This window comes from Cervus elaphus, chromosome 31 (genome assembly GCF_910594005.1).
Source record: "Cervus elaphus chromosome 31, mCerEla1.1, whole genome shotgun sequence".
NCBI classification, from domain to species: Eukaryota; Metazoa; Chordata; class Mammalia; order Artiodactyla; family Cervidae; genus Cervus; species Cervus elaphus.
Window position 1 is genome coordinate 41287300 of NC_057845.1, and position 27600 is coordinate 41314899.

At 40.9% G+C, this 27600-nt stretch overlaps 1 protein-coding gene across 1 annotated transcript in view; it reads left to right on the forward strand.

The window, feature by feature from the left end:
* Nucleotides 1-27600, forward strand: part of CRYBG3 (crystallin beta-gamma domain containing 3) — a 123357-nt gene that overhangs the window by 83848 nt on the left and 11909 nt on the right. The window contains exons 16-18 of the mRNA XM_043892631.1: nt 3737-3849; nt 8566-8692; nt 26601-26740. Coding sequence (XP_043748566.1) covers nt 3737-3849; nt 8566-8692; nt 26601-26740 — 380 coding nt within the window. The remainder of the gene's footprint in view (nt 1-3736; nt 3850-8565; nt 8693-26600; nt 26741-27600) is intronic.

Below are 27600 nucleotides of genomic sequence, written 5' to 3' on the forward strand. Positions count from 1 at the left end.
ATATATATCTTATTTGAGACACAGAATACCTCCTATTATTGAGAAGATTGTTTTTTACCTATGACTGAAGGTCAATTCACCAGGTCTGATTGCCAGCTCACAATATATGATACAAGAACAGGATTATTATAGTTTCTTCATAGTTAGCAAATGGTATTTCATTTTTATTTTTCCCAGACCAAACAAAAATAGAACGTGAATATGTCCATGATGTCCTCGTCTCTGTCTTTTCACAAGTCCTGAATATCTGCATTCTCACTAGAACTCGCATAAAAGTGAATTTTGTTTCCAGTGAGATTGTATTCCAGGCCTCCACTCTCCAGAAATTCTGTTTTCTCCCCTATGACTCAACTAAGGACCTTTCTTTCCTGGCATCTTTTTCAAGTCCATTTGCAGTAGAGTTATAAGTTTGAATTTCTTTAAATATTGAGCCTCTGTTCCATTTTATATGTGATTCTAGCTCAGAAAAAGCAACTTGAGTATTTTCTTGTATTGGATAATTCAGCCAGATTGAATTCTCAAGAGATCACAGGACCTTTAACAGTGGTGCTTACTGTTACCATGTATGGAAGATAAGAAAACAACAATTCTAGTCAAGTCAAAGATTAGTAAGGTTCAAGAGCACTGTAGGAAAACATTTGGGGGCGGGGGTACTAAGACCAGATAGTTTTATTTATTCCAATGCTAAAATAATTTCTCTGAGAATACTCTGTCTTGTCTAAATGAGACTTTCTGCGGTCCATGGTGTGGCAGAGAGTCAGACATGACTGGTGACTGAAGAAAAACAATAAGAACATGACCAGATCCTTTCTATAGACTCCAGAGGCCAGAAATACTCAGGAAATAGTACTTATCTCAGTAAAGAAAGCTTCTCTGAGTAAACCGGGAAGTAAAGTCACTATAGACTATGCAGTTGATATAAGTACATAGCACTGCAATATGAGACAATGTGATGTAATGGAAGAGTGGAAACAAACTTTTCAGTTGAATTATTTTAGCATTGGAATAAATAAAACTACATTCAAGAATTACTCTGATATTATGAAATAAATTAAGAAAGCACACCTTCCTTTGTTCAGTAATTAAGTTCTTGAGGTTTTAGTTTGTCATATTGAAGAACGATTACATTTATTTGTATTATTAATGAAAAATACATAGTAAAAGAGAAAGGATTTCTACAAAATTTTCATCATAAAGGGGTGATAATACCTGCTTCAAAGCGAGGTTCTAAAGAAGACACAAGACAGTATATGTGAAAAGGCGCCTTGGAAACCACTGATGCACTGCTGCTATTTTCCGCATACACTTCCATGTGGGGCTTGGAACCATGCTTACATGGCATGGAAGGATGGGTGTAGTTAGAAGCAACTCATTTCTTGTTCATCTGACATTCATCTGTGTTCTATGCCACGTATCCGAGTTGTTTTGTTTATTTATTCTCCATTAACCTGAAAAGGAAACCAGAATAGTGACTCATCCAGCTCGCTCTTCACAGGACGTATTTTTCACCAGGACACGGCCACTTGATTTCACCCAGTATGTGCTCAGTCACTCAGTCGTGTCCGACTCTCTGCAGGCCCATGAACAGCAGCCCACCAGGCTCCTCTGTCCCTGGGATTCGCCAGGCAAGAATACTGGAGTGGGTTGCCATTTCCTTCTCCAACCCAGTATAAAAACCACAGATTAATTATTCTAACTAGAAGGCACTGAGTTGGTTGCTGTGCGTCCATCCTCAGAACATTATTACGATGAGAATTATTCTATTCTGAGGCATTTGTAAGGTAGTTAAAATGAGCTGTTACTTTTCTGGGGTTGGACACATCTTAAGTGAAACATATCTCATTTAGGGGATAAAAATAATTTCAAATCAGTATTAAGTCCTTTTTTTTTTTTTTTTTGGTTTGCATTAAGAGTATTTTAACTATTTGAATCAAAATAATACTTTATGACAGACTGTGTGTGTGAGAGAGACAGAGAAACTTTTAATGCTTCTGGGTGTGAAGACTAAAACTAAAAAGCAGAAGCAGTTATAACATATACTCTCTGAAATAGGATTAACGTGCAGCATCAGTTGCCCAGGATTTGACATTTCATGGCTTCATGGTAAAATATTGAAGTATAAATCTTAAACTCAGCAATATGAATATAATTAATTCAACAAACTGGGAATACATGCAGTGAATCAGACAGTCGTGATCTCTGTTCTCATGTGCCTTTTCTGATTGTTATTGTGAATAAAGATAATATTTGCCTGTAGGAGAAATCACTCCACATTTTGAGGAGTTAAACGTGACTGACTTTTTAGCTTCACATTCTACAAACCTTTAAGTTAAAAAGCATCGTCTGAAAAACCACCAACTGAAATCCTTATCAAGGAATCCGAGGCAGTTTGCCCGGACACGTAGAACTGTGCATATACAGGGAAGCGTTCCAGAGATTTGTATTGTCTTGGACTTGCTTTTGCCTTTTCCTACCAAAGGCCCGTGGTAGGAACTTGACAGATCATGCCTCTTTAAGGCTGGGAGTCCCTTGGTGTTTTAACACTCCAAATAACAGCCTCGTTTCACGTTAGGAAATCATACTGTGTAAGGGGGAGTGGGTTCTCAGCTTTCTGGCTTGCACTTGGTTTTGATATCAGACCAAGCAAGGTCAGAGCAGAATGAGATAGCCAAGAAACAGTTCCTCAGGGTTCAGAGACCATCCGTCTCTAAGAGGACCCTTGGGAAGATGAAGGAGGCGGACATCCGCTGCTCAATGAAGCCTCGTTCTGGATGAAGCAGTGGCAGCAAAGAGGGTGGTGCTGCAGCTGCTTATTACGATGCATTCTCAGCTACAGCGCAGGCCTGTCAGTGCCGGGTGGATCTGTGGGCCGTGTTATTTCAAGGCTCCAGTGTATTATAAAATATTTATAGGCCTCATTAATTTTTTCTTACCTATTAGAGATCCAAGGCCACTGGCTTTGCAGATTATTATATATCTGGTCTAAAGGGAATTATAGTTGAGATTTCATGAATTTTCCTTGACATAAAGAACTAAAGCAGAAATGTAGTTAATCGTTATATAAGGCCGTAAGCTGTGCATTTAAGGTATTCTATCAGTAGACTGAAGCCTGTAAGCTGAAATACATGGCCCAACCATCTTTCTTTCTTCACTATAAATCTTGCACTAATCCCATCATTATCATCTTCTCTGCCATCTGCTCCTGTGGCCTCACAGGCATCCTCATGCTCATTTATGGGCACGCGCTCATGCTTTCTCCTTCTCCCTTTTATTAACTGTGAATCAAGAAGGCTTAGGGAGAGACAAGCCGTAGCCACCCCTCATACCAACCCAAACTGCCTTCGTGTTTAGCACTAAATTGCTTCTTTTTTTTTTTTTACACATGTTTTCTCATCACAGGGGATAATGATCACTTGATGCAATGGACAGGGACCAGATTTAGCAGAGGAGGGATTCTGATTTACTTCTACAGGTAGAATTGTTTTTTGGGCCTCCGTGCCCAGAACCTGGTGGTTTGAAATGATAAATAAATTGTGACATTTCTGACAAACACATAAGGAAAAAAAAAAATGAGTTTAAAGAGAATGTCTTCCTTCACATGGATTCCTTGTTAATAAATAAAACATGAGTCTAGTATTTTGCTGACTTTTTATAAGTACATGAGACTAAAATGTTTTCGTTTGCTTCTGTGATGATATCAAACAGCTGTTCTCTGTTTATTGTGTTGCTCTTGTAGCTCAAAGCATTCAGTAAACCAGGGTTCCAAGGTGAATGTATCGATTTCACAAAAGAAGTTTCAGACTTGACTTCATCATTCATGCCATGTTCTTTTAAAGTTCTTCGGGGTTGGTAAGTATGCCTATCAGCTGATCTCTGCGGTTGTTTAAATAAGTGAATTTCCTTTAAATTTATACAAATTTGACTTTCTCTTTTGAGTACTCAGTGAAAGAAAAAATTTTAATCATTTTAATCTTCCTTCCCATGGATTCCTTGTTAATAAATAAAACATGAATCTAATATTTTGCTGAATTTTTATAAGTCAGTTGCTAATTAGCCTATGCGAACTTTGCCCAACTTGTGTTATGAGCCATTGTGAAAGAGAATGCTAAGCAGCCAACTCTGAGACCATTTTGCTTAATTCTTTTTCCTCATTGTTATCTTAGATTATTCCCTATTTTGCATGTTTATATTGTGTGTTTACTGAATAGTATAATGGAAAGCTATTAAAAAAATAGCATTTTTGTCCAGATAAGACATATTACTCCTAAATTAAAAAAAAAAAAAAACTTTGTATTTAAAGTATCCGTTGTCCCCATTTCACAGTTGAAAATCCCTGATTCAGAGTTAGTTTCCCAAGGTCACACATCACATGTCAAGGATTGCTTTGGCTGTGTTTTTGTTGTTGTTTTAATTCTATGTCCTTCCAACTGTGGTAGCATACAGGGCCTTTCTTACATGTATATGAGACTATATGTGATTCTCAATTTATATTCTAACCATATATTCTCTATGTATCATTTTTTATTGTGGTACACTATATATAACATGAAATTTACCATTTTAGCCATTTTGAAGTGTATATATCTTTACAGTAGCATCTCTATCAGACATCTACCTAATAGCTCATCAAAGTCTCTTCTTCCTTCAAGATATCTTGGACTCATCAGTCCTCCTCCTTTTCTCTTGAACCAGTAGAGACAAGAGTCCTGGTTCCCATTTGGGGAATTTCCGTCTCCTAATGAGCCACACTCCAGGGTCCTCTTATTTCCAGTGTTTACCACAAACCAATCAAAGCCCAATCATTTGTCCCAAAATCCAGCTTAATATTTTTACTGCTCTTCTTTAAATCCCACAGTCGTTCTCTGATACCAGTCAGATTGAGATCAGGATTGATCTGAACCTTTCCAGGATTTACTATCAAAAAAAAAAAAAAATGTCACTTTCCATATCCAAGCTCCATTCTATTCACATACCAGCCCCCTTTCCTCCCGTCTCTGGGCATTTACTCAGCTATGTGATTTCCTCCTCATGCCTCTGTACCAGGGGTCAGCAAGCTTCTTCTGCAAAGGACTAGGCAGTAGATATTTTCAGCCTTATGGGCCATAGAGGCCTGTCCCAGCTCCCCAGCGCTGTGGCACAGAAGCAGGCACCTGCAATACATGAATAGGCTGTGTTCCAGTGAAACTCTGTTCATGGATGTTGAGCTTTGAATTGTACGTAATATTCACATGTCACAAGATATTTAAATTTTCTTTTTAAAAAAAACCACTTAAAAATGCAAAAACCAGTCTAAGCTTGTGAGCTGTTGGAAAACTGGCAGTGGGAGTGGATCTGGCCCACATGCTGTAGTTTACAGCTCTGCATCAAAGGGTCAAGTCAGTTTCTCTGTCTCCCTTGGTTCTTGTCTGGCTGCAACAAAAATTTGGAACAAGGGACTAAAGGGGTTAAAACAGTAGACAAATTGCAGCTCAGTCCAGCTCAAGCAGACAGATCTTTTATTAGGCAGACATTCGCAAGACGTGTAAGCAGGCCGACCCCAAAGGAGTCGTCCTCCTGATTCCTCTTGGCTTCCCCCTTTGTATACTTCCATCTTCTCCTCTTGGTAAGTGCCCTGTGCAAAAGAGGGCTTGTACCCACCACCAGTCAATGAAAGGGAATGCAAGTGAGCAAACACTCAAGGCCAGTTGACAGTTGCAACTTATGTAACAGCAGGCTCTGTTGTGTATGTCTTCCCATAATTCAGTCCGTTATAGTCAGTTGTATGTATGTGTAGAATATTTATGAACCCTTAATGGGCTCCTGCCCCACTGAGGATACTTGGGGAAGCCCCTGTGGTTAGTTTGTGTCCACTGTGTGCCCTGGACACAAGTGCAAGAGTTGGAAAAATCCCTCTGGTTGTTTTGTAGCATATCTGTGAACTCTCCTGAATGTGTCTGGGATGCTGTTTAGAGATGGGTTTGGCTAGGCCCACCCCTCTTTGCTCATACCTAACTTCCTACCTAACAAAAGTGTATAGGTTTCAAGTGGATCTTGTCAGTGGATGTTACTTGGTTGGCCTACATGCTGTGTTTAAAAAGTTTTTTCGCATCATTACTAACATTTAGGATATTTTCCAGAAGCAACTGTTTTTCACCTTCTGTTAAAAAATCAGAAGATTTGGAAAATGAGGGAACATTCACCTTTGTTGATAATTATTAATAGCTGGCATCGAGTAGAGGCGTGTGTGCTCCCTGGCAATATATAGGATATATTGCCAGTTTTTTTTTTCACCTGGTACACTGCTCATTTATATTTACCTACCTGGCCTCCTGCAGATGTGTAAGTTCGTGAACCTTGCTTAGTATTAATCTGCATATATGTTTTTAAGGTTCAGTCCATCTTCATTCCCTCTGTTAACCATCTCGACTAACCCTAAGTTAGACTGTCTTTTCCCATTCTGATTTCCAGTGATTCTCACTGCTTTGAACCTCTTTGGATGTTACCGTGTTTACTTCCAAGAAGGATCTAAAAGTTTTTACAATATGAAAACACATGAAGTAGGACACAGTTGAATAGATTAGCTGCAGCTCTTTAGTGAGAAATCGATAGTCTGAAATAATTTTGTTCCTAGTATTTGATTCTGAGTTTCTAAGATAGATGAAAGTATTTTGCAAGGTAAGTTTTAATTTTGTGATAAAGCATTGAAGTTTTGGATTTTTTTTCCCCCCTTTGAGGCAAATATATTTTCCTGACACTGAAGTCTAGGACAGATTGGTCATGTGTATTGCTTCATGTTGGAAATATGTTATTTACTTACAAACAAATATATAGTGTGTGTGTCTATATATAATTTACGTATACAGTTGTCCCTTGGTATCTGTGAGGAATTTGTTTCAGAAACCCCCACAAATACCAAAATCCATGGATGCTCAAGTGTCTTATGTAAAGTAGCTTAATATAGTTGGGTCTTTGTATCTGTAGGTAGGAAACCAATAGATACAGAGGGCTATCTACATGCAAAATGTACATTTTACTTATATTTTATTTATATTTATGTGTGATTTATTAAACAATAGTTTTAATAAGAGGATACAGGAACCATGGTGATTGCTTATGATTTCAAATGCTTTAGAGATCTGGATTTGAGCCCATTTCACCACTTCCTAGCTATGTAATCTTAAACAAATGGGATCATTTCTCTGAACCTCAGTTTCCTCCTCTGTGTGTTACTTACTCAGTGGTGTCCAACTCTTTGTTACCCCATGGATTGTAGCCCACCAAGCTCCTCTGTCCATAGAATCCTCCTCTGTAACTGGGATAATAACAGTACTGACCTCAAAAGATTCTGTTTATAAGAACTAAATAAAGCATGTAAGGGCTTAGCTGCATGCCCAGCACACTGAAATTTTTTCATAAATATTGGCTATATTTATGGCTATATTGGCTATAAAATGGCTATATTGGCTATATGGCTATATTATTGGCTATATTTATTGGCTATATTGGCTATAAAATGCTAATTACAGAGACCTCCCTTGCATTCCAGTGCTTAAGTCTTCACCTTCTAATAGAGGGGTGTGGGTTTGATCCCTGGTCAGGAAGCTAAGATCCCACATGTCTCATTGCCAGAAAACCAAAATGTGAAGCAGAAGCAATATTGTACCAAAGTCAATAATTTTAAAAAGTGGACCACATAAAAAAAAATCTTAAAAAATAAAATGCTTATCACATAGGAGACATGGCAGTAATTGGGTTACAGAGCATCTCTGTGGTTACCTGATGTTCACCTTGTTTAGTAGCTATAGTACAGTTCTGGTGATCTTTAAATATAGGGCTAGAAGTTAAACTCACCAAAGGTAAATTAGTAACAGCCAATATAATTTCTCCCTTGGGCTCCTTCTTGCCCAAATGGCATGTTTGAACGAAAATTTTGATGAGTGCCCTACTGAAGAGAATTTGCTGTGGAAGATTCTACAGGATTCATTTCCTTTTAAGAATCTCTGCTAGCTATCAGCTGTGTCGATGACAGGTTTTAAAATATTTGTGTGTGATTTTAGGAGTCTAGCTTCTAACTCAGCCGAGACTGAAATCGGGCTCATTATTAAATAAGGGTAAAAATTTTTATTCTCTCAAAAAGAACTTCTGATCTGTTGAAGCACTTAATGACTAATTTGATCCCAGATTTTTATACTTGAAAGCAGCAAATCAAGTTAATGTGTTTAGCTTACAGCACGTATCTTCCTTCAAATCTCAGCTGTCATTTAATAGTTAGGAGAATCTTGGGCAAATCCCCTAACTTTTTCAATCCTTAGCTGTGTTGTCTATAAGAGTAAGGACATGTTTCTCCCTCATAGATTAATGAGTGCACAGTAAGAGAACGCATGTGGAATGTTCAGTGTAGCACATGGTAAGCGGCCAATAAGTGATAGTGGTGGCTTTTTTTTTTTTTTTGAATCGACTCAGAATATTTGCTGCTGATCAGCACCAGGACTTTTATATCCTCCTCCTAGCCTGTTTCCCCCTGCATGATAATGAGTCCAACAGCCAACGAATGCAGTTTCAAAGTTTCCCTGCTTGTTTTTTCAGCTGGCTCCTGTATTACCAAGAGGGTGTCTCCACTAACCAGTGTGTGTTAGAAGAAGGCCTCTATGCCGACCTTGCTTCCTGCGGCTGCCCAACATCTAGAGTCAAATCCCTGAAGCCCATTGACTACGTAAGTACTTTGCTGAAATGCATATTTATAAGATGTTTCCTTGTCCTGTTTAATTACCATGAATGAGAATGTGACGTTGGAAGACATGCTACAAAGGAAAATACAAAAATTTAAGTAACTTGCTTGTAGAGATTATAAGATTGAGATTTACTCATGAAATCCAACTACTGTAAGTTTGATACTTTTCTTCCTTATCCTGTTTTTCTGGTTTTTTTTTTTTTTTTTTGAGTAGAATGCAAAACTTGGAAAGCTGAGTAATATGGCCTTGACCTTAAATGAATACTGTAACCACTTTGGGTGACATTGACAAAGTTACTTCATTTCCTATCTATAAAAGATAATAGTATGAAGTTGGCCAAAATGTTTGTTTGAGTTTTTCTGAAAGATGTGATGGGAAAAACCCTAAGGAACTTTTTGGCCAACCCAATACTTTATACGGCCGCTGGGATATTAAATGTGATGGTGCTTGTAAAATGCCTACCACTTGGTAAGCACTCAATAGGTGTTAGCTCTTAGTATCATGGTTATACCTTTTAAAGCTAATAACCTGATCATTTCATCATTCTGTTAGATAAGTCACATGACAGCTTGTCGGCCACTTCGGTTTACAGTGTTGCTTTTAAGGCATGGACCTCCATTGGTATTGATTTCAAACCTTGTTTTGGGGAACTAGGGCGTTCCTGCCTAGTGTGTGCAGAATTACGTGGGCCACCGTGGAGGGCTACATTTATAGAGTAAGTGGTTTCTCCTTTCTGTCATATTTACTCAGATTTTAAGTGTGAGAAAAGCAGGATGACTACTGTGGGACATTCTTTCTGTGTTCCTGGTTAGTGGTGTCTCTGCAGAGGAAGTGGTAAGGATCTGGAATGTTTTCAAGGTGCCCAGCTAGGATGAGTCCCTGAGAGCATTTGGTCAAAGCTGAGATTCATGCAGTGATGACTAGAAGCCCTCCATGGTGATGGCGGTGACTCAGACCCTTTAATCAGAGCTAACTCCGGGAATGATGATCCTGCTCAGGATCCTGATCCCAGCCTCAACAGCATCATCTTCTTTCACAGGGCATTCCTGGAGAGAATATTTGTGGTATCAGGCTAAGAATAGAGTCTTGGCAGAGGTACAGGAATAAAAATAGAATCCCGATCTCTCTCAGTGGCCCTTAGACACCAACTCAGAAAGACTAAGTAGCTACTGATGCTTCTTGTTTATTGCAGGAGAACTGTTTTTTTTTTTTTTTTTTTAAAAAAAGAATATATTTTGGTGAGTCTAAGTATTGATAAGCCTGAAAAAAGCTTTGGAAAGTAGTCTGCATTTACTGGGAAAGGAACTTTATTAGCATGTTTTAGTTATCAAACTAGCAGACAGATGCTTAGAATGGAATTACAAATGAATGGAATTACTATTTTTCTTTGAGGGGTTACATTTCTTATTTCTCATTTCCACATTCATAAAGTCAAAAATGAAAAAATTAGGAGCGAAAACATAGAGAATGTCTCTGTGTAAATTGAAATGTGCCGTTGCATGTCCCTGGTTTGGTCCTGTGGGATACAGGCAGTGTTGCTGAAGATGCCCCTTGGAGAGGACTTGTGAGCTATAGCTGTTTCACTCCAAGAACTGATTAAAGAGTATATTCAGTTCATGTAAAGAGAGCACTAAGCTTTCTTAATGCCTTTACCAGATATGTTTTGAATCTTTGAAAAGTCTTTTCTTTTTTTTTTTTGGTCTGCATTTTTGAATCATTGTGTGTACTATATTTTTTAACTAATTAGTTTTTGGCATTTGGGGTCTTCATTGCTGTGCAGCTTTCTCTAGTTGCGATAAGCAGGGGCTAGTCTCTAGTTGCGGTGCTCAGGCTTCTTATTGCAGCAGCTTTCTTGTTGTGGAGCACAGGTTCTAGGGCACGCAGGTTTCTGTAGTTGTGGCTCATGTGGGCTCTAGAGCGCTGGCTCAATAGTTGTGGTCGATGAGCTTAGCTGCCCCTCGATCTATGGAATCTTCCCAGACAGGGATCAAACCCTTGTCTCCTGCATTGGTGGGCACGTTTCTAACCACTGGACTACCAGGGAAGTTCTGAAAGGGCTTTGTTTGAGACATATTTAGGCAATAGGTTTAGTGCTGAAATAGAAGGAGTATGAAGTGAGGTTGGGCATTCCAGCAAAGACCTGCAAATTGACCAGGAGTCAGCCTGAACAGGTAACATTTCCTTGGTGATGTCAACCATGCTTCACCCTGGTAGCCCTGAAACCCTAAGTTGATCAGACCCAGGAGACTGACAGGTAAACCAGAAGGCCGGCCTGGTGATTGGCAGCTGTTGTTCAGTCACTCAGTTGTGTCCAACTCTTTGCGACCCCATGGACTGCAGCACGTCAGTCTTCCCTGTCTTTCACCATCCCCCAGAGCTTGCTCAAACTCATGTCCATTGAATCAGTGATGCAGTCCAATCATCTCATCCTCTGTTGTCCCCTTCTCCTCCTGCCTTCAGTCTTTCCTAGCATTAGGGTCTTTTCTAACGAGTTGACTCTCTGCATCAGGTGGCTAAAGTGTACTAGAGCTTCAACTTCAGCATCAGTCCTTCCAATGAATATTCAGGACTGATTTCCTTTAGGATTGACTGATTTGATCTCCTTGCTGTCAAAGGGACTCCCAAGAATCTCCAGCACCACAGTTCAAACCATCAATTATTTTTTTTTTTCATTCATTTTTTTTTTATTATTTTTGTCATACATTGATATGAATCAGCCATAGATTTACACGTATTCCCCATCCCGATCCCCCCTCCCACCTCCCCAAACCATCAATTATTTAGCACTCAGCTTTCTTTATAGTCCAACTCTAACATCCATAGACTACTGGAAAAACCATAGCTTTGACTTGATGGACCTTTGTCAGCAAAGCAATGTCTCTGCTTTTTAATATGCTATCTAGGTTAGTCATAGCTTTAGGTAGATTCTAATGACTGAAATACTTGGGAATTCTGTCCTGAGCATTTTTCTGCTTTTTTGGAATTAATCAGCAGAAGATTTAAGATTTGGGTAAAATGAGGTAAATGCCTTTGAGAGTAGTTTACCTGAGCTAGCTAACATGACCCACAGAAGAGACTCCTCTCCTAGTTGTTTGCATTCTCCAGGCTCTGTGTATCCTTCCCTTGGAAAATTTTAGATGCACTTTATCTATCCTGCTTTTCTGATTACTTTCACAGCCCCTCTCCCCCTGCTATGTTCCTACTTAGGTATTGATGTGCCTTTTCATATAGATTAGTTAGTATTGCTGCCTATGCCACAATCAGTGTGACTCTGGATTCATTTGGGGAAATGTTACATCCAGTTGAGTTGACTTTCGGATTGACTGATTTGATCTCCTTGCAGTCCAATACATATAGATGAGCTCATGTTTTGATTTTGCTTTTATTAGTTTTAAAACTGCAGAGTTTTATGAGGGTGTTGCTTGTAGTTGGCATTCCCAGACATGCTGTGGCTTAGTGCTCAAGTGTCATAATAGTATGATATTGAAGAATCCTAATACTTCATATAAGATCAGTATGTCTTGCAAATGACAGTTTGCTCCAGGCTGAATTCTATCTGTGCAGACATATGTTACCTTCTAGAGGCCCATGAATGCATAATTTTCAGTCATTTTACAGTGAAAGAAGCTGCGAGCACAGAGTTCTGCTTTTCACTAGTGTGACCTTGTACAAATCACTTATTTTGACCTCAGTTAACTCACCTGTAAAGAAACTGTTAGAACAGGTATTTTTTAAATCTTTGACAGCCTCCAGTTCAACAGAATAAATATCCAGGGCATATTTCTAACTGGACATGAAAAAACATTGTGTCCAGCCTTAGGATTCACATGGTCTGAGGGAATAAGATGGGATGTTAGTTTTCAGTAAGGCTATGCCATATAACTGGGTTGGGAAGATGCGCTGCAGTGTGAAATGGCAACCCACTCCAGTATTCTTGCCTGGAAAATTGCATGGACAGGGAAGCCTGGCAGGCTACAGTCCATGGGGTCACAAAGAGTCGGACATGACTGAGGATATACAGTAGCAAAAATGATGCCATGTAACAGTCCCGAGGAGCTAAGAGGTGGATGGGGAGCTTAGGTAGACTGTTTTAATTATCGGTCTAGTAGGTGTGAGGTAACCTACCCTTGTTTTGTTTCCATGGAAGCAGCAGTCTTCTCATTACTGCTTCTTCTTTAGTGTCTCCATGGTGGCCTGGCATGGAAGTTGGCCTCCTTTGAAGTATAATCCAATCCTGGCAGCTATACGCAGGCAAAGCAAAAGAAACATTGCAACATGAGGTTGTAGAAAAAGTTTAAATGAAATTTATGACTGTGATGACATAAACGATCTTAAAAGGTAGAATCAGAATTGGCAAGGCAGTCATTCATGCTGTGTGAGAGTAATGAATAAGGGGTACAGCTATAAATAGAAGACGACTGTAAATCCAGCCACAGATTAAAGGAAGCAATGACTTTGTAAAGTGTAAAAGAGTCTGGTTACTGTAAAATTTTCAGATGAACTCATATGTAGTTAATGGCAGTAACAACTGTGTGCATTTTGAAAATGAAGGCCAACAGAAGCCTACAGTAAACATTATACTTCCACGTGAGATACCTGAAGCACTTCCTTTTAAATTCAGGAGGAAAACAATGGTCTGTGCTATCACCACTTTGATTCAATACCATTTTGCAATCTTAGACACTTTAATAAGATTAAAACCAAAAAAGATATAAAGGAAGAAACAAAATTGTTAAGACTATCCACAGATAAGCTATTAGGGTTAATATGAATTCCTTTAAAAGTAGCTGGATATGAGATAAATAGCAATTAAAATATAGGATACTTGGGAATAAATCTAACATAATGCAAGTAAACCCTTTATGAGGAAAATGGTAAAAACTTTCTTGAAGGACATAAAAGATGGAGAGAGATTTTTTTAGATGAAAATACTCAATATTGTAAATATTTTGGTTTTCCCCAAATTAGTAAAATTTGGGGCAAAATGCTTATAGAATCTTTGGTCTTTTGCAAGGAGAAGGGTGAAGGTAAAATGTGATGGACTCATTCTAAAATTAATTTGGAAAAGATAGGGGTTCAAAATAGCTAAGATTAATTTTAAGAACAATAGGCAGGATCATTTATTTGTCCTACCAAATATATATATATATATTGCATTGTTCATCAGTAATAGTTAAGATAGCATAGGTGCAAGGAGAGGCCAATTAAAAAGTGAAATAGGAAAGCATAGAAACTGACTTGCATGAATAATGGAATTTGGTAGGTGACAGAAATGCATTTCAATGGGGCTATTATGAAAGACAGTTGGCCCTTTATATGGAAAAAAATACAGTTTGAATCTTGCTGTATTCCAAACACTAAAAATAAGTTCCAGATGGATTAATGGCAACCCAAATGTGAATACAAACCTGAATGAAATGTACAGTGCAGGGAATATAGTCAGCAGTTAGGTAGTATCTTTGTATGGTGACAGTTGACAACTTGACCGTATGGTGATAGTCTTGAAATGTATAGAAATATTGAGTCACTGTATCGTGTGCCAGGAACTAGCAGGGTGTTGTAAATCAATTACACTTCAAAACAAACAAACAAGCTCGTAGAAACAGAGATCAGATTTGTGGTCACCAGAGGACTGTGTGTGCGCGCTCAGTTGCTCAGTCATGTCCAGCTCTCTGTGACTCTGTGGGCTGCAGCCTGCCAGGCTCCTCCGTCCATGGGATTTTCCAGGGAAGAGTACTGGAGTGGGTTGCCATTTCCTCCTCCAGGGATCTTCCTGATCCAGGGATTGAACCCAGGTCTCCTGTGTCCCCTGCATTCGCAGGAGGATTTTTTTGCTACTAAGCCACTTCAGAAGCCCCTACCAGGGGAAAGGGGAGGAGTAATTGGATGGAGGGAAGAGGCACAAGCTGGAATCAGGATTGCCGGGAGAAATATCAATAACCTCAGATATGCAGATGACACCACCCTTATGGCAGAAAGTGAAGAAGAGCTAAAGAGCCTCTTGATGAAAGTGAAAGAGGAGAGTGAAAAAGTTGGCTTAAAACTCAACAGTCAGAAAACTAAGATCATGGCATCCGGTCCCATCACTTCGTGGCAAATAGATGGGGAAACAGTAGAAACCATGGCTGACTTTATTTTGGGGGGCTCCAAAATCACTGCAGGTGGTGATCGCAACCATGAAATTAAAAGACACTCCTTGGAAGGAAAGTTATGACCAACCTAGACAGCATATTCAAAAGCAGAGACATTACTTTGTCAACAAAGGTCCGTCTACTCAAGGCTATGGTTTTTCCAGCAGTCATATATGAATGTGAGATTTGGACTATAAAGAAAGCTGAGTGCAGAAGAATTGATGCTTTTGAACTGTGGTGTTGGAGAAGACTCTTGAGAGTCCCTTGGACTGCAAGGAGATCCAGCCAGTCCATCCTAAAGGAAATCAATCCTGGGTGTTCATTGGAAGGACTGATGTTGAAGCTGAAACTCCAATACTTTGTCCACCTGATGTGAAGAGCTGACTAATTTGTAAAGACCCTGATGCTGGGAAAGATCGAAGGCGAGAGGAGAAGGGGACGACAGAAGATGAGATGGCTGGATGGCATCACCAACTCAATGGACATGAGTTTGGGTGGGCTCTGGGAACTGGTGATGGACAGAGAGGCCTGGTGTCCATGGCATCTCAAATGAGTTGGACGTGACTGAGCGACTGAACCGAACTGAGCCGAAAGATGCAAGCTTCTAGTTCTAAGATAGATACATACTAACAAAGTAATGCATAATATGATAAATATAATAAACAGTGCTCTATGTTATACATGAAAGTTGTTAAGGAAGTAAATGCTAACAGTTCTCATCACGAGGAAGGACATTTTTTTCCTGTTCTGTATCTGTATGAGATGATGAGTATTCTCTAAACTCACTGTGGTAATGGTTTCACAGTGTATGTAGGTCGGATCGTTTTGCTGCACACCCTAAAACTCTACAGTGCGTGCTGTGGTCAGTCATGTCCAACTCTTTGCGACCCCGTGGACTGTAGCCTGCCAGGCTCCTCTGTCCATGGGGATTCTCCAGGCCAGAATACTGGAGTGGGTTGGTTGCCATCCCCTCCTCCAGGGATCTTCCCACCCCAGGGAACGAACCCAGGCCTCCCACATCGCAGGCGGACTCTTTACAGTCTGAGCACCAGGGAAGCAATACAGTGCTATGTGTCAGTTACAGCTCAATAACATTGGAAGAAGAAAAAATTAGAAAATACAGGAGACGATGCTGACGGTATCGGAGCAAGATAGATTTAAATGCAAAACGTACAAGTCAGTAATAGGAGGGGTAAAAGGCGAGTGTATCAGTCTCCTGTTGCTCTTGTAACAAGTTCCCACAGATTTAGTGGCTTAAAGCAGCAGAGATGGCCTAACAGTTTTGGAGGTCAGCAATCTAACATGGGCCTTTCTGGGGGTAAAACTAGGGGTCAGTAGGATTGCATTCCTTCTGGAGACTCTAAGGTAGATACTATTTCATCCTTGGCCCTCTTTCATCTTCAGAGTGCATTACTTCACCCTCTGCTGTCTATCCTGTCTCTGACCCTCCTGCCTTCCTCTTCTAACGACTGGTGTGATTATATGAGGCCTATCTGGATAATCCAGACACATATCCCCACCTCTGGATCCATAACTCTTCATCCCACCTGCAAAGTCCCTTTTTGCTGCATCAGATAACATATTCATTGGTCCCAGGGATTAGGGTGTAGACGTTTTTTTGCACGGAGGTGGGGGCACAATTTGGGCTTCCCAGGTGGCGCTGATGGTAAAGAACCCACCTGCCAATGCAGGTTAGATGTAAGACATGCCGGTTCTATCCCTGGGTCAGGAAGATCCCCTGGATAAGGGAATGGTAATCCGCTCCAGTACTCTTGCCTGGAGAACCCCATGGACAGAGGAGCCTGGCAAGCTACAGTCCATGGGGTCGCACAGTCAGAGATGACTGAAGTGACTTAGCGGGCAGTGGAGGACAATTCTTAAGACTACCACAGCAAGCCACAGGCTAGGAGAATATATTATAAGCTGCAAAGGTTTAATGTATAGGATATAAAAAGGAGTCTTTCAAAATAATGAGAAAAAAAAGTAAACTTTAAAAAATCAGCACAGAATATGAGTAGGCAGTTCATAGATATGAGAAACATGGCTTAGGACATAAAAAGCATATTAAACCTCACTAGTGAGCAAGTAAATGCAAATTAAAATAGTAATTAGGTAGCACTTATTACCTTACTTCAGATACAAATATTGGAAGATCTGACAACAGCAGAGGTTAGTCAGTGGCAGAGAAGTGGGATTATGTACACAAGACTACTGGAAGAAGAATCGATTGGGATGAGGGAAAAATAAGGATGTGTGTTGCAGCATTGATGGATGAAACAAACTAAGGCAAAAGTATATAAGGAAATCTAGTACAGTAGGTGAGGTTCATGTGTTACAATGGATGTTACAGTAAGATGCATGTATATAAAATTGAAAAACAAAGGATATATAAGAGCTAGAAAGATTGACAACTTCAGCACAGTGGTTACCTCTAGGGAGTGTTTTTCTTGTTTATACAGTTTGATATGAATATAATAAAATATATTATTTCTGGGTGCTAGATACATGGTCATCTAAATATTATTTATTCTTTTTGAAATGTAGTATTTTTTTTTTTTAAGGGGAAGACCAGTTAGAAAGGTAGGCTTGTGATGAAACTGATTTTCTAAGCCAAATGAAAGAGGCTTTGATGAGGTGGATTATGGTCCACTGGAGAAGAGTTTGGTTTGGGAGTCTGACAGACCATTGCTTGTTAGCTGAGTGACCCTGGGCATGTTTCTGACCACCCTGAGCCTCAACTTTCTTGTCTGATAAAATGAGGATTAAAGGAGCTAGTGCATGTGAAGCCTTTAGCACATGAAAGCACTCAATAGTACTATAATATAATAGCTCACAGACAAGAATTAATATTTGTTGTGCAGCATCAAAATTTGATAGACTGAGGTATTTATATGATTTTGTTTTACACAGACCAAACTTAGAAGGTTTTGGATTAGAGGCTAATTAGAGACTTAGGAGCCTTCTATTAAATTTTCATCACTGCAGATGATGAAAAATGCCTTTTTGCCAGCACACTGGTATTTCTCTGGATTGGAATGATATTTGAGGCGTACATTATATGTATGGTCATACACAGCGCACACAGCACACTGTCCTTGAATTCAGTCCCGTTGTTCTTAGTTTTTTAGACATGGTTCATTTGGCAAAGATTAGGGTGAAGCGATATTGTCGGGTAGATATTTTTAAAATAAAACAGCATGTTATATTTAATTAACATAATCCTGAGGTAATACCAGCATCTCTCCCATACAGGCAGTGATTTGAAACTCAGCTCTACAGTACCAGTGTACAAGTCTGAATGGGATTTTTGTTTTGGGGTTATTTTTTTGGTATGTAAATAAGTGAGCATGTTTATCGTCCAAAGGAAAACAGCCAGGATAAAGTGGAAGGCGAAAATGTCAGAGAGGGGAAGATAATCGATAGGGAGAGACAGGTGATGGGACAGAAGGATTTCCCTGGACTTGGCAACTGAAGATACCTGTAAGAGTGAAGATCTGGTGAAGGCAGATAAGATGTGAGATGCCAAAACGCAGTAGAGATGATGCTAACTGTGATTCTGGCAGACGAGGCTGCAGAGACCTCTGGAGATGAGAATGTGAAGGGCTTTTTAGCCCATGAAAGGAAGTTCTGGATACTTCCTGCTGGAGATTAGAGCTCAGGAGCTTCCTTCCAGCTCAGAAACTGAACTTGTTGAAGTATCCCAGGCACTTGGCAAGTTATCTGGCATGCAACCGGAGTTCAGAAATGTTTGCTAAATTGAATAATGTCTTTCTTCCTTCTAAACAATGAGAAATAAGACAAGATTTTATCAGGTGCTTTGTTTTTAGTATTAACAAGTCCATAAACTGTCCAACTAATTTTCTTTTCTTTTTTTTTTTTTAACTTGGAATAAGGCACCTTTATTTCGTCTTTAAGACACTAAGTCAGGCTTTATCACAAGATATTTTTTGAGTAGCTGCCATGTACCAGCCCCTAATAAAAAATGGGAATGGTGAACAAAATAGACAAAGTCCCACGTTCTCATTCCCGGGATGACCTCTTTGTCCAGTAAATGTGATCTTTGAACAGGACATTCCCATTTGTTATGTTTTTGTCAGAGATCTCTCTCTCTCTCTCTCTGCCCCTTCTCCCCTCTGCTCCCCCCATAGTCTTACACAGGCTCTAACTAGAGATATTCTGTGTAATTACACAAACCACGCTTCTAACCCCCACATATGCTTATTTCAAAAAATCTTTTAATTATGTGCTTTCAAGTTACAGTTTCTATACTCTCTGGAGTGAAAGATTACAGCCTTGGCTCCATATTGACACTGAGCTAACCAATACGATTTAAATTTGCTTTGTCTTTAAAGTTAGGAAAAGACCATTTGACAGACTTCATTCTACCTCAAAGACTTTCTTTATGGATAAAAAGTGAATGAAAAAAAAAATAAAGTACATATGTTTTCTTTGCCATCTTGAAAACTTGTGCAGTTGATGACTAGGGAGATTAATTTATCCCCATTGTTTGTTTGACCTCATATTTAACTCTGTGTAGTTTTGAAAAATATCAAAGCTTAGTAGTTAGATTTAAACATTTTATCCAATATATATATAAGTTGTGCTAATGTAAGTGTAATCCTTCCAGCAGAGTACTTGTACACAGGGCCTCCAAGCCTCACATTTACTTATTTACTATTTATGTATGTATTTGGCTGCCATGGGTCATGGCACATGAGCCCTTCCTTGCATCACGCGGGATCTTCGTTGTGGCGTGTGGACTCTCTAGTTGTGACGTGGGCTCAGTGGTCGAGGTGCGTTGGTTCCAGAGCTCACAGGCCGCAGTAGTTGTGGAACACAGGCTCCCTAGTGGTGGCGCACGAGCTCTGGAGCTCAAGGGCTCAGTAGATGGGGTGTGCAAGCTTAGTTGCTCCCCAGAGTGTGGGATCTTAATGCCCTGACCAGGGATTGAACCCGCATCCCCTGGTTTGTCAGGTAGATTCTTAACCACTGGACCATCAGGGAAGTCCCAAGTGGAGGACACACCTGTTAAATTGCTGAGATAGGTAAGAATGGGGGTCATAGACATTGCCCAGCCGAGCAAGATGAAGTCATCTGCTTCAGATAGTATCACACCTGCTAATCAAAAATAATCTACATGATGAAATTACTTAGAACATTTTAGAACTGTAGTGAAGGGGTTAAGAACACAACCTCTGAAGCCATTCTGTCTGGTTTCTAGTTCTTTTACTTCCTGTGTGTGACCTGTGCCTTAATTCTTCATCTGCAAAGCACGGATAATAATGGTATCCATGTCAAAGGAAAGTTGCATGGATTAAAGGAGTGAATATGGTTTTGCAGTTCCTAACATGAATGTATTTTGGGATTTGGAATTTTTCACATTTTAAACAATAATATGATTCATTGGTTCATAGACAGCATGTATCCCCACAAATACTCTGGGCAGTACCCCATAATTAAACACATTTCTATTTCTGTAGCAAAATACAATCATAGCTCCACAAATTGGATAAATATTATAAATAGTCTCCTGCTCATTCAGGTCAGATTTTGTTGCCAAATAAATTAGGTTAAAAAAAAAAAACTTAGAAAATATATATATACACCTCTCCATCCATCATTTACAAACATTTACCTGTAGTTCATGTGTGTGTGTGTGTCTATATGTGTGTTATGATGCCCAGCACATACTGTCACATGTTATTACTATTGTTATTTAAAATATCTGGTTGATAGACTGATGAGTTGTTTTTTTTTAATGCAGTTTAAATACTCTTTTTCTTTCTTATCCACATTCCTACTTTTAGAAACTGTATCCTCATTGCATGACTTAGACTTGACCCGGCAGGAATGGCCTGTTCTGTTCCTGCTGACACCTAAGAAGAGTGTTTGGCCCCAAGTGGTTGGCTGTCTTCTAAGTTAGCATGGACTGAAGCCAAGACATTTGTAGAGATCAAATTGTAGTTAAATTCTGGTGGTTTCCTTGGAAAGGTCAGATTGCTCTGTCATCATCAGTTTTAAAGACTATTAGTAGTGTGTCTGTGTGTGTGTGTGTATATATATATATATTCTTCCTATTTTCATGTTTGGAAAATGTATCAGGAAAATAAGATTTTAAAATAGTTCTTTCTGTTTCTTTTCAGTGTTTTCTACTTCTGAATAATTGCCTTCCTTATCTCCTTAACCTTTAAGTACATTTATAAATTTAAGTACAGTTTACCCTTGAACAATCCAGGGGGTTAGAGATGCCCACCTCCCCCACCCCACCCCCTGTAAGCGGTGGAAAATCTGCGTTTGACTATTTCTGCCTCAAAACAAAGGACTTGATAAATGTTTCATCCAAGGGCAGGAAGATGAAACAATTTTGGGTAGAATCAGGACTCAAACCCACTTCTTCCAATTCCATACATTGTGACCTCTAATGAACACAAACTTTCCCCCACACTTGAGTAATTTAAAGAACTGTAAAATGAAAATAGTTACTGAAAAAAAAATCCACATACAAGTGAATCTGCATGATTCAAATGTGTATTGTTCAAAGATCAACTGTGTACATGTATAAATTAAAACGAGTATAAATAAAAATAGTTTAAAGGGCGAGTTGGACTTGGGCTTCCCAAGGTGGCACTAGTGAAAAAGAACCCCCCTGGCAATGCAGGAGACGTAAGTGACGCGGGTTCGATCCCTGGGTTGGGAAGATCCGCTGGAGGAGGAAATGGCAACCCCACTCCAGTATTCTTGTGTGGAGAATTCCATGGACAGAGGAGCCTTGTGGGTTACAGTCCGTAGGGTCGCAAAGAGTCGGACACAACTGAAGTGACTTAACACAGAGAGAGTAAATATATATCAGACCTCTAAAGAGGGCATGACTTTAAACTTAGAAACAATAGATGTTCTCAGAGGAAAAGTTTGACAAATAGGACCACATGATGATATCCTGTTGTTGTTATGGAAAAGAGGGACGTTTGTCCATGTTGGTTAGTCATGTTTCATGCTTGGCTCATGCTGTTGGTTTGTGTTCTTCACCCATTTATGTATTGGGTCTCTTAGAGGATCCTTACTGAGTTAAGTAAACTGATACATATACCCTCCTCTGTCATTTTCTGCAATTATTTTCCCAATCTCCCTGCTTCATCATTCTTAAAACAATTTTTGAGATCCCCTCCATCAAATTTTCCACTGTTCGTTGTTGTTCAGTTGCTAAGTTGTGTCTGACTCTCTGCAACCTCATGGATGCATGCATGCCAGGGTCCCCTGTCCTTCACTATCTCCCCGAGTTTGCTCAGATTCATCTCCAGAGTCAGTGATGCTATCTAACCATCTCATCCTCTGTTGCCCCCTTCTCCTTTTGCCTTCAATCTTTCCCAGCATCAGGGTCTTTTCCAGTAAGTCTGCTCTTGGCATCATTGCACTGTTATCTTAAGGCAAATTTCTAGGTATAGAATTCCTGGATTGCCTTTGAACTGGAGAGTGAATTTGATGCTGTTTGAATGATAATGACAGCCTTTTAAAAACGTTTTTGTGGACATTCCCTAAAAGGAAGACAACAAATGTAAATATGCAGGACCTATTTTCTTAAAATATCACTTTTAGCATTTAAATTATATCCTCACATAAGCGATGCTTCTAATGTAAGGGTCTGTTGCTCTCGCCACAGCAAACTCTTTACTTAAGGAGAGTGTTGAGTCCACCAAGCTCCTTGCCTGTCTGCCCTTCCTTACTGATTAGTAACTCAACAAGTAGAGGGAAGTGGAAATGCTTTTTTATGAGCTTGAGGGCGAAGACGTTGGGAATGAAGCAGCAATGAAGTCAGGGTCTTATCTGTGGATTTTGATTGTCCATTTGATTTCGGTCACCAGTTTTAGTGACTAACTTAGCGCCCGCTATTGGCTGCATTTCTAACCTGCTATTCTGGACTCTCCTGTAAGGACATTTCTTCTATAAATTGTTGAGATGCTTCCAATGTCTATTTTGCAGATAGCAGAGGAGAAGCCTGATCACGTGTGCAGTCACTGAGAAACTCAGTGACTGGAGATGAATATCCATTCCTGACCCAGTTTATGTTGTTCACTGAAGGGAAAAATCAGTGCTTCCTGGGCAGCTTTTTCACACTTAGCTTACTGTCTCACTGCACACGGTGATGCTTGCCTTCTTTTCAAAGCATATTCAAACCCTGTACTGTCCAATACCATAGTAGTAACCACATGTAGTTTCTTAGTTAAATAAAACAGATTCAGTCCTTTGGTCACAGGAGCCACGTTTCCGATGCGCAGTGGCCACAGGTGGCTGGAAGCTGCCACACGGAGGAGGTCGGTATGCCGCGTAACTGTCACTGCAGAAAGCTCTGCTGGACGACGCGGCACACCTTCCGTGATGCTCGGGCACCCTTTGCCACGTGACATACAGAAAAAATTATTTACATCTTTGTGCTTGTGTTTAGTCATTCAGTCTTGACCAATTTTAAAAAGCTGGAAATTTCTCAGCATCCTTCATCTTTCCTTATATTTCAGAGGCAGCCTAGTTCATCCTTTTCAAAGTGATCCTTTCCCTCATAGGGTGATTCCAGTCCGAGGTTCTGAACGGGGGGGTTGGACCTCACCTCCTCCCCTGGAACCCACCCCTGTAGCCTTGCCTTATCCAGATTCTTCCTGTTGATGCTGCCGCCTTCCCCCATACCTGCAGTTGCCACAGAGGCCACGGCCCCGGTCCCTCCTTCTCTTTCTAAATGTAGCCCGTATGCCTCATCTCCGGTCTCCCCTACTTATTCCTGGGCCCTGACAGCCTGGATCCCACCCCTCACCTCTGGCGGATGGCTCGCTAAGCTCCCACGTTGGTTATCATCTGCCCCGATTGCTGAACCCAGGCTGCCTCGTCACAGTCACCCTCTTCCTGCGCATCAGGGAAGGGTTTGATACCGAGGCCAGCCCCTCCTTCTGATTTTCCTTCCCCTTGACTTCTGCGACACGTGCTCTTCTGGCTCCTCTCCGGGTTCTTTACCCTGCCACCGCCCAGGCCCGCCTCTCGTCAGCTCCGCGGGCGTCGTGTGTCAGCGCGGCTCTGTTCCCCTCTGTCTCCATGCTCTTTCCTGTAGCTGACTCCAGCTATCACTCAGGTCTGGGAGCTCCCAGATGATCATGCCTGCATCCGATGCTCTCCCTGACCTCCAGGTCAGAGGGCACGTGTTTACTGGGCACTGTGGGCTTACCCTGCCTCTGTCTCAACAGTAAAACCTCTGGTTCTCAGGAAGACTTCTTAGCTGCTGGGCGTGTTTGCCCTCCAGAGTTTCTCATATGTGACAAATTGCAGTTGACCTTTTAAAAAATGTTACTTATTTTGGTTGCACCGGGGGCTTCACTGCTGCGCACAGGCTTTCTCTGGTGGTGGTGCCCAGGATTCTCGTTGCGGCGGCTTCTCTTGTTGCAGAGTTCAGATTCTAGAGTGCAGACTCGGTTGTTGTGGCAAAAAGGCTTGGTTACTCCACAGCAAGTGGGATCTTCCTGGACCAGGGATTGAACCTGTGTCCCCTACACTGGCAGGCAGGTTCTTATCCACTGTGCCACTGGGGAAGTCCAGGAGTTGACTCCTGAACAATACAGGGGTTAAGGGTGCTGACTCTCCACACAGTTAAAAGTGGCATATGACTTCACTGTTGGCCCCTCCATCTCTATGTTTCCACATCCAAAGATTCAGACAACCTCAGGTCGTGTAGTACATATTTATTGCAAAAAACTCTCGTATAAGTGGACCCATGCAGTTCCAACCCTCGTGGTTCAAGGGTTGAGCATGCCCCCAGCCACGCTCTCACGTTTCTCTCTCTCTCATTCATCTGTTTCTCTTACCCTTTTATCACTGTGGTAGTTTTTCTGGCCACCCCTTCTTCACCAATCCTGACCTTCCACACCTCCCTCCTGCTTATAGGTCAGCCTCTTTTTCTTTGTTCTAGAAGATTCTTCCTATGTCCTGATACTTACACTCTATTTTCTTCACTCATTTTGTTGCCAGATAAGTTTCCTGAAATCAATTTAAAGAAAAATACACGTAAACTACATTTCTGTGCAAGCATATGCATAGTAATTACCAATTTAAATTTCAAATAAATATTTCTGTAGTTCAAAAATCGAAAAGGACCAAAGGCCTGCAGTGAAGAACTTTACTCCCACTCCTCCATTTATCTTCTTAGACCCTAGTTTCTTGACACATTAGCCGTGGAGGTGCTTTATACTTGATATTTTTAAGAAAAATTTTCATGTCTGTAAAGCACGTATTATACATCTGTGTACGTAAATTTTCCCTTCTGCACACAAACTGTAGCATAAAAAGTCTGCTCTTCTGCATTACTCTTCACTTTGTATTTGCTGCTCATGAACGTATCTCAGAGATCTTTAGTAACAATCTCCTCACTCTTTTGTACAGTTGGATAGAATTCCTTCATGAATGCAGCAGACATAACCCATGCCCTCATGATGGGCTTTTAAGTCATTCTCCATCTTTGCTATTCCTAACGTGGCTGCCAGGAATAACACTTTCGTAAGCCATTTCGGTCTTATGCAGGTACAGTGAGAGTCTGTTGCTGGACTGTTCATTTACTGTTGTCCGAACAGCCCGTTCCTGCCTATTGTATTACTTCTCATGTACCAGCTTACAGTTGGCTCAGCCCATTCCTCCTCCTCTGCCCACACGTCTTCCAGGACTCCCAGCTGGCGGTAAATCAGCCGGCTCCGTCAGGGTCCAGGAGAAGCAGGCAGCTAATACACAGTGGCAGACAGCGGATGCACTTGGCGCTGTTTCCTGCCGGACTCTGTCTTTTGGCTACATCGGTTTCCTTGCTGTGTCGCTACCATAGCTCATGCATTTCTGTTCCCTTTGTACAGAGCATCTTCCCTCTGTTCTCCTTAGGTCTCTGCACGTCACTGGCATCTTTTGAGACTGAACTCACTCACCACCATGTTTGTGAAGCCTCCCTGATTCCTACAACCTTCTGCTTTTTAGAATTTGGGCTTCCACTGGGTATTTTCATAGGGCGTATCTTTTCCTTCCCTGGATTACTTTACGATGTCTGTGCAGTTCTCCTGGTGTCGCTACTAGTTAGTAATGCCTCAGATATAGGGATGTTGACTTGTTTTGATTTCTCATCCCACAAAAGTCTCCTAGCATGGTTATCTTGTATAGACAAATGAATGAAAAAGAGCAAAAACTGATTCTGTTCTCGTCTGACATGAGGGGTTGGGGGAATAAGTACTTTTTATGTCGAAATCACTCCCACCCCTGTGCACTATGGCTTTTTGGTGTTATTATTGTTAAATTAAAAATACCTTCTCCTCCCTCCTAGGAATACTTTTAAGAGCCTGGAGCCATGAAGTCGTACATCCTCAGTGATTACTCCTGTGACCTCCTGGGAAGTGGGGGTGCTGTTCCGTTCTGTGTTTATTCTGTGATCAGCTAAAAGTACTGGCAGGACCAAAAACATGGTCTGTTTTATACCACAATCAGACCTTAATATGTGACTGGAAAAGGTCTCTCTTTTTATTGTGAGATTGACTGCTTTTTCTAAAATTTCAATTTACAAAAGAATTGAATAAGCATTATTAATGGAATCTAGTCTCACCACTGCAGCTTTGGCAATGACATCATTAGCAGGTGCAGCCATCACCTATGTGCATTTGAGAAGTAGGGCATCCAGGACACCCTGCATTGTGACCGGGATGTCACCGAGGTCTGGCCACCCTCTGGTGATGCTTTCTCTTTTCTCTGCTTTTAGGTTTTTGAAGAACCCTTCCTTAGCCTTTTTGCTCTGGAACACTGTGAGGGGAGAGAGTTACACCTAGAAGAGGCTGTGAACTCTGTTCTGAACAAGGACCTGCATTTCTACACCCAGTCCGTGTGGGTGAAAAGTGGACTGTGAGTATGGGGCTAGGGCCTGGCCCGCTTCAGTCATGGGGCAGGTCAGCGCTGCTCAGGGGCTTTCTATCTTTCTATTCCCCACTGCCTCTCTTACTTGGTGTGATGGCACGCTCACTTCTTTTCTGTCTCCATGTAATAACAGTAGTTTCTCTCAAATAAGACTGTGGACTGTGTCCAGTATGTAGTAGCAGGCAGTGGTCTTGGGGAAGGACTGCCATGCGTTCAGAGCATGGGTCCTAGAGTGGGTGGACCAGACGACTGTCACAATTTGAGCCCTCTTTCCTTTTAGAAGGAACCTAATTAAATCAGTGACCTTGACTAGGTGAGAGACCATTACCTGCTTAAGACAACCGACTAAAACTAATAGGGCTTTTTAGTGTTTTGATTTGATGTCTTGTTTATGCTAGAGCTGTTTTGTTCTCGGGCACTTATTTTCACGCTCGGTGTCCTGGCTGACCCAGCCCGCCTACCAGTGTCGCTGCTTATGCAGGATGCTGGGCAGGGTGGGGGCAGGTCATGTGGAGCCGGCACTTATACAGTCTGGCAAGATGACTCTAAGAAAAGAAATGAAAAACGATGGGTACATAAATTAGGCATGAGCTTGCATATTTATTCAGGACAGAAATGGTAAGTGGCCTGAAAGTGAGGGGCCTTGAAGCTCTCACGCTTCCTAAAAAATCTTCATCTCAGGCCATTTCTGAGAGTGGCTGTCAGCCTAGCCTGCCCCTCCCCACATCTTTGGTGTTTTGGTACCAAAAGTCATCCAACAGAACACACATTGCTCTCCATAATTAATATAAGGATGCCGTTTGTGTGTCTTATGACTTTGAAATTGTGTGACAATCAACTCTCCTTGT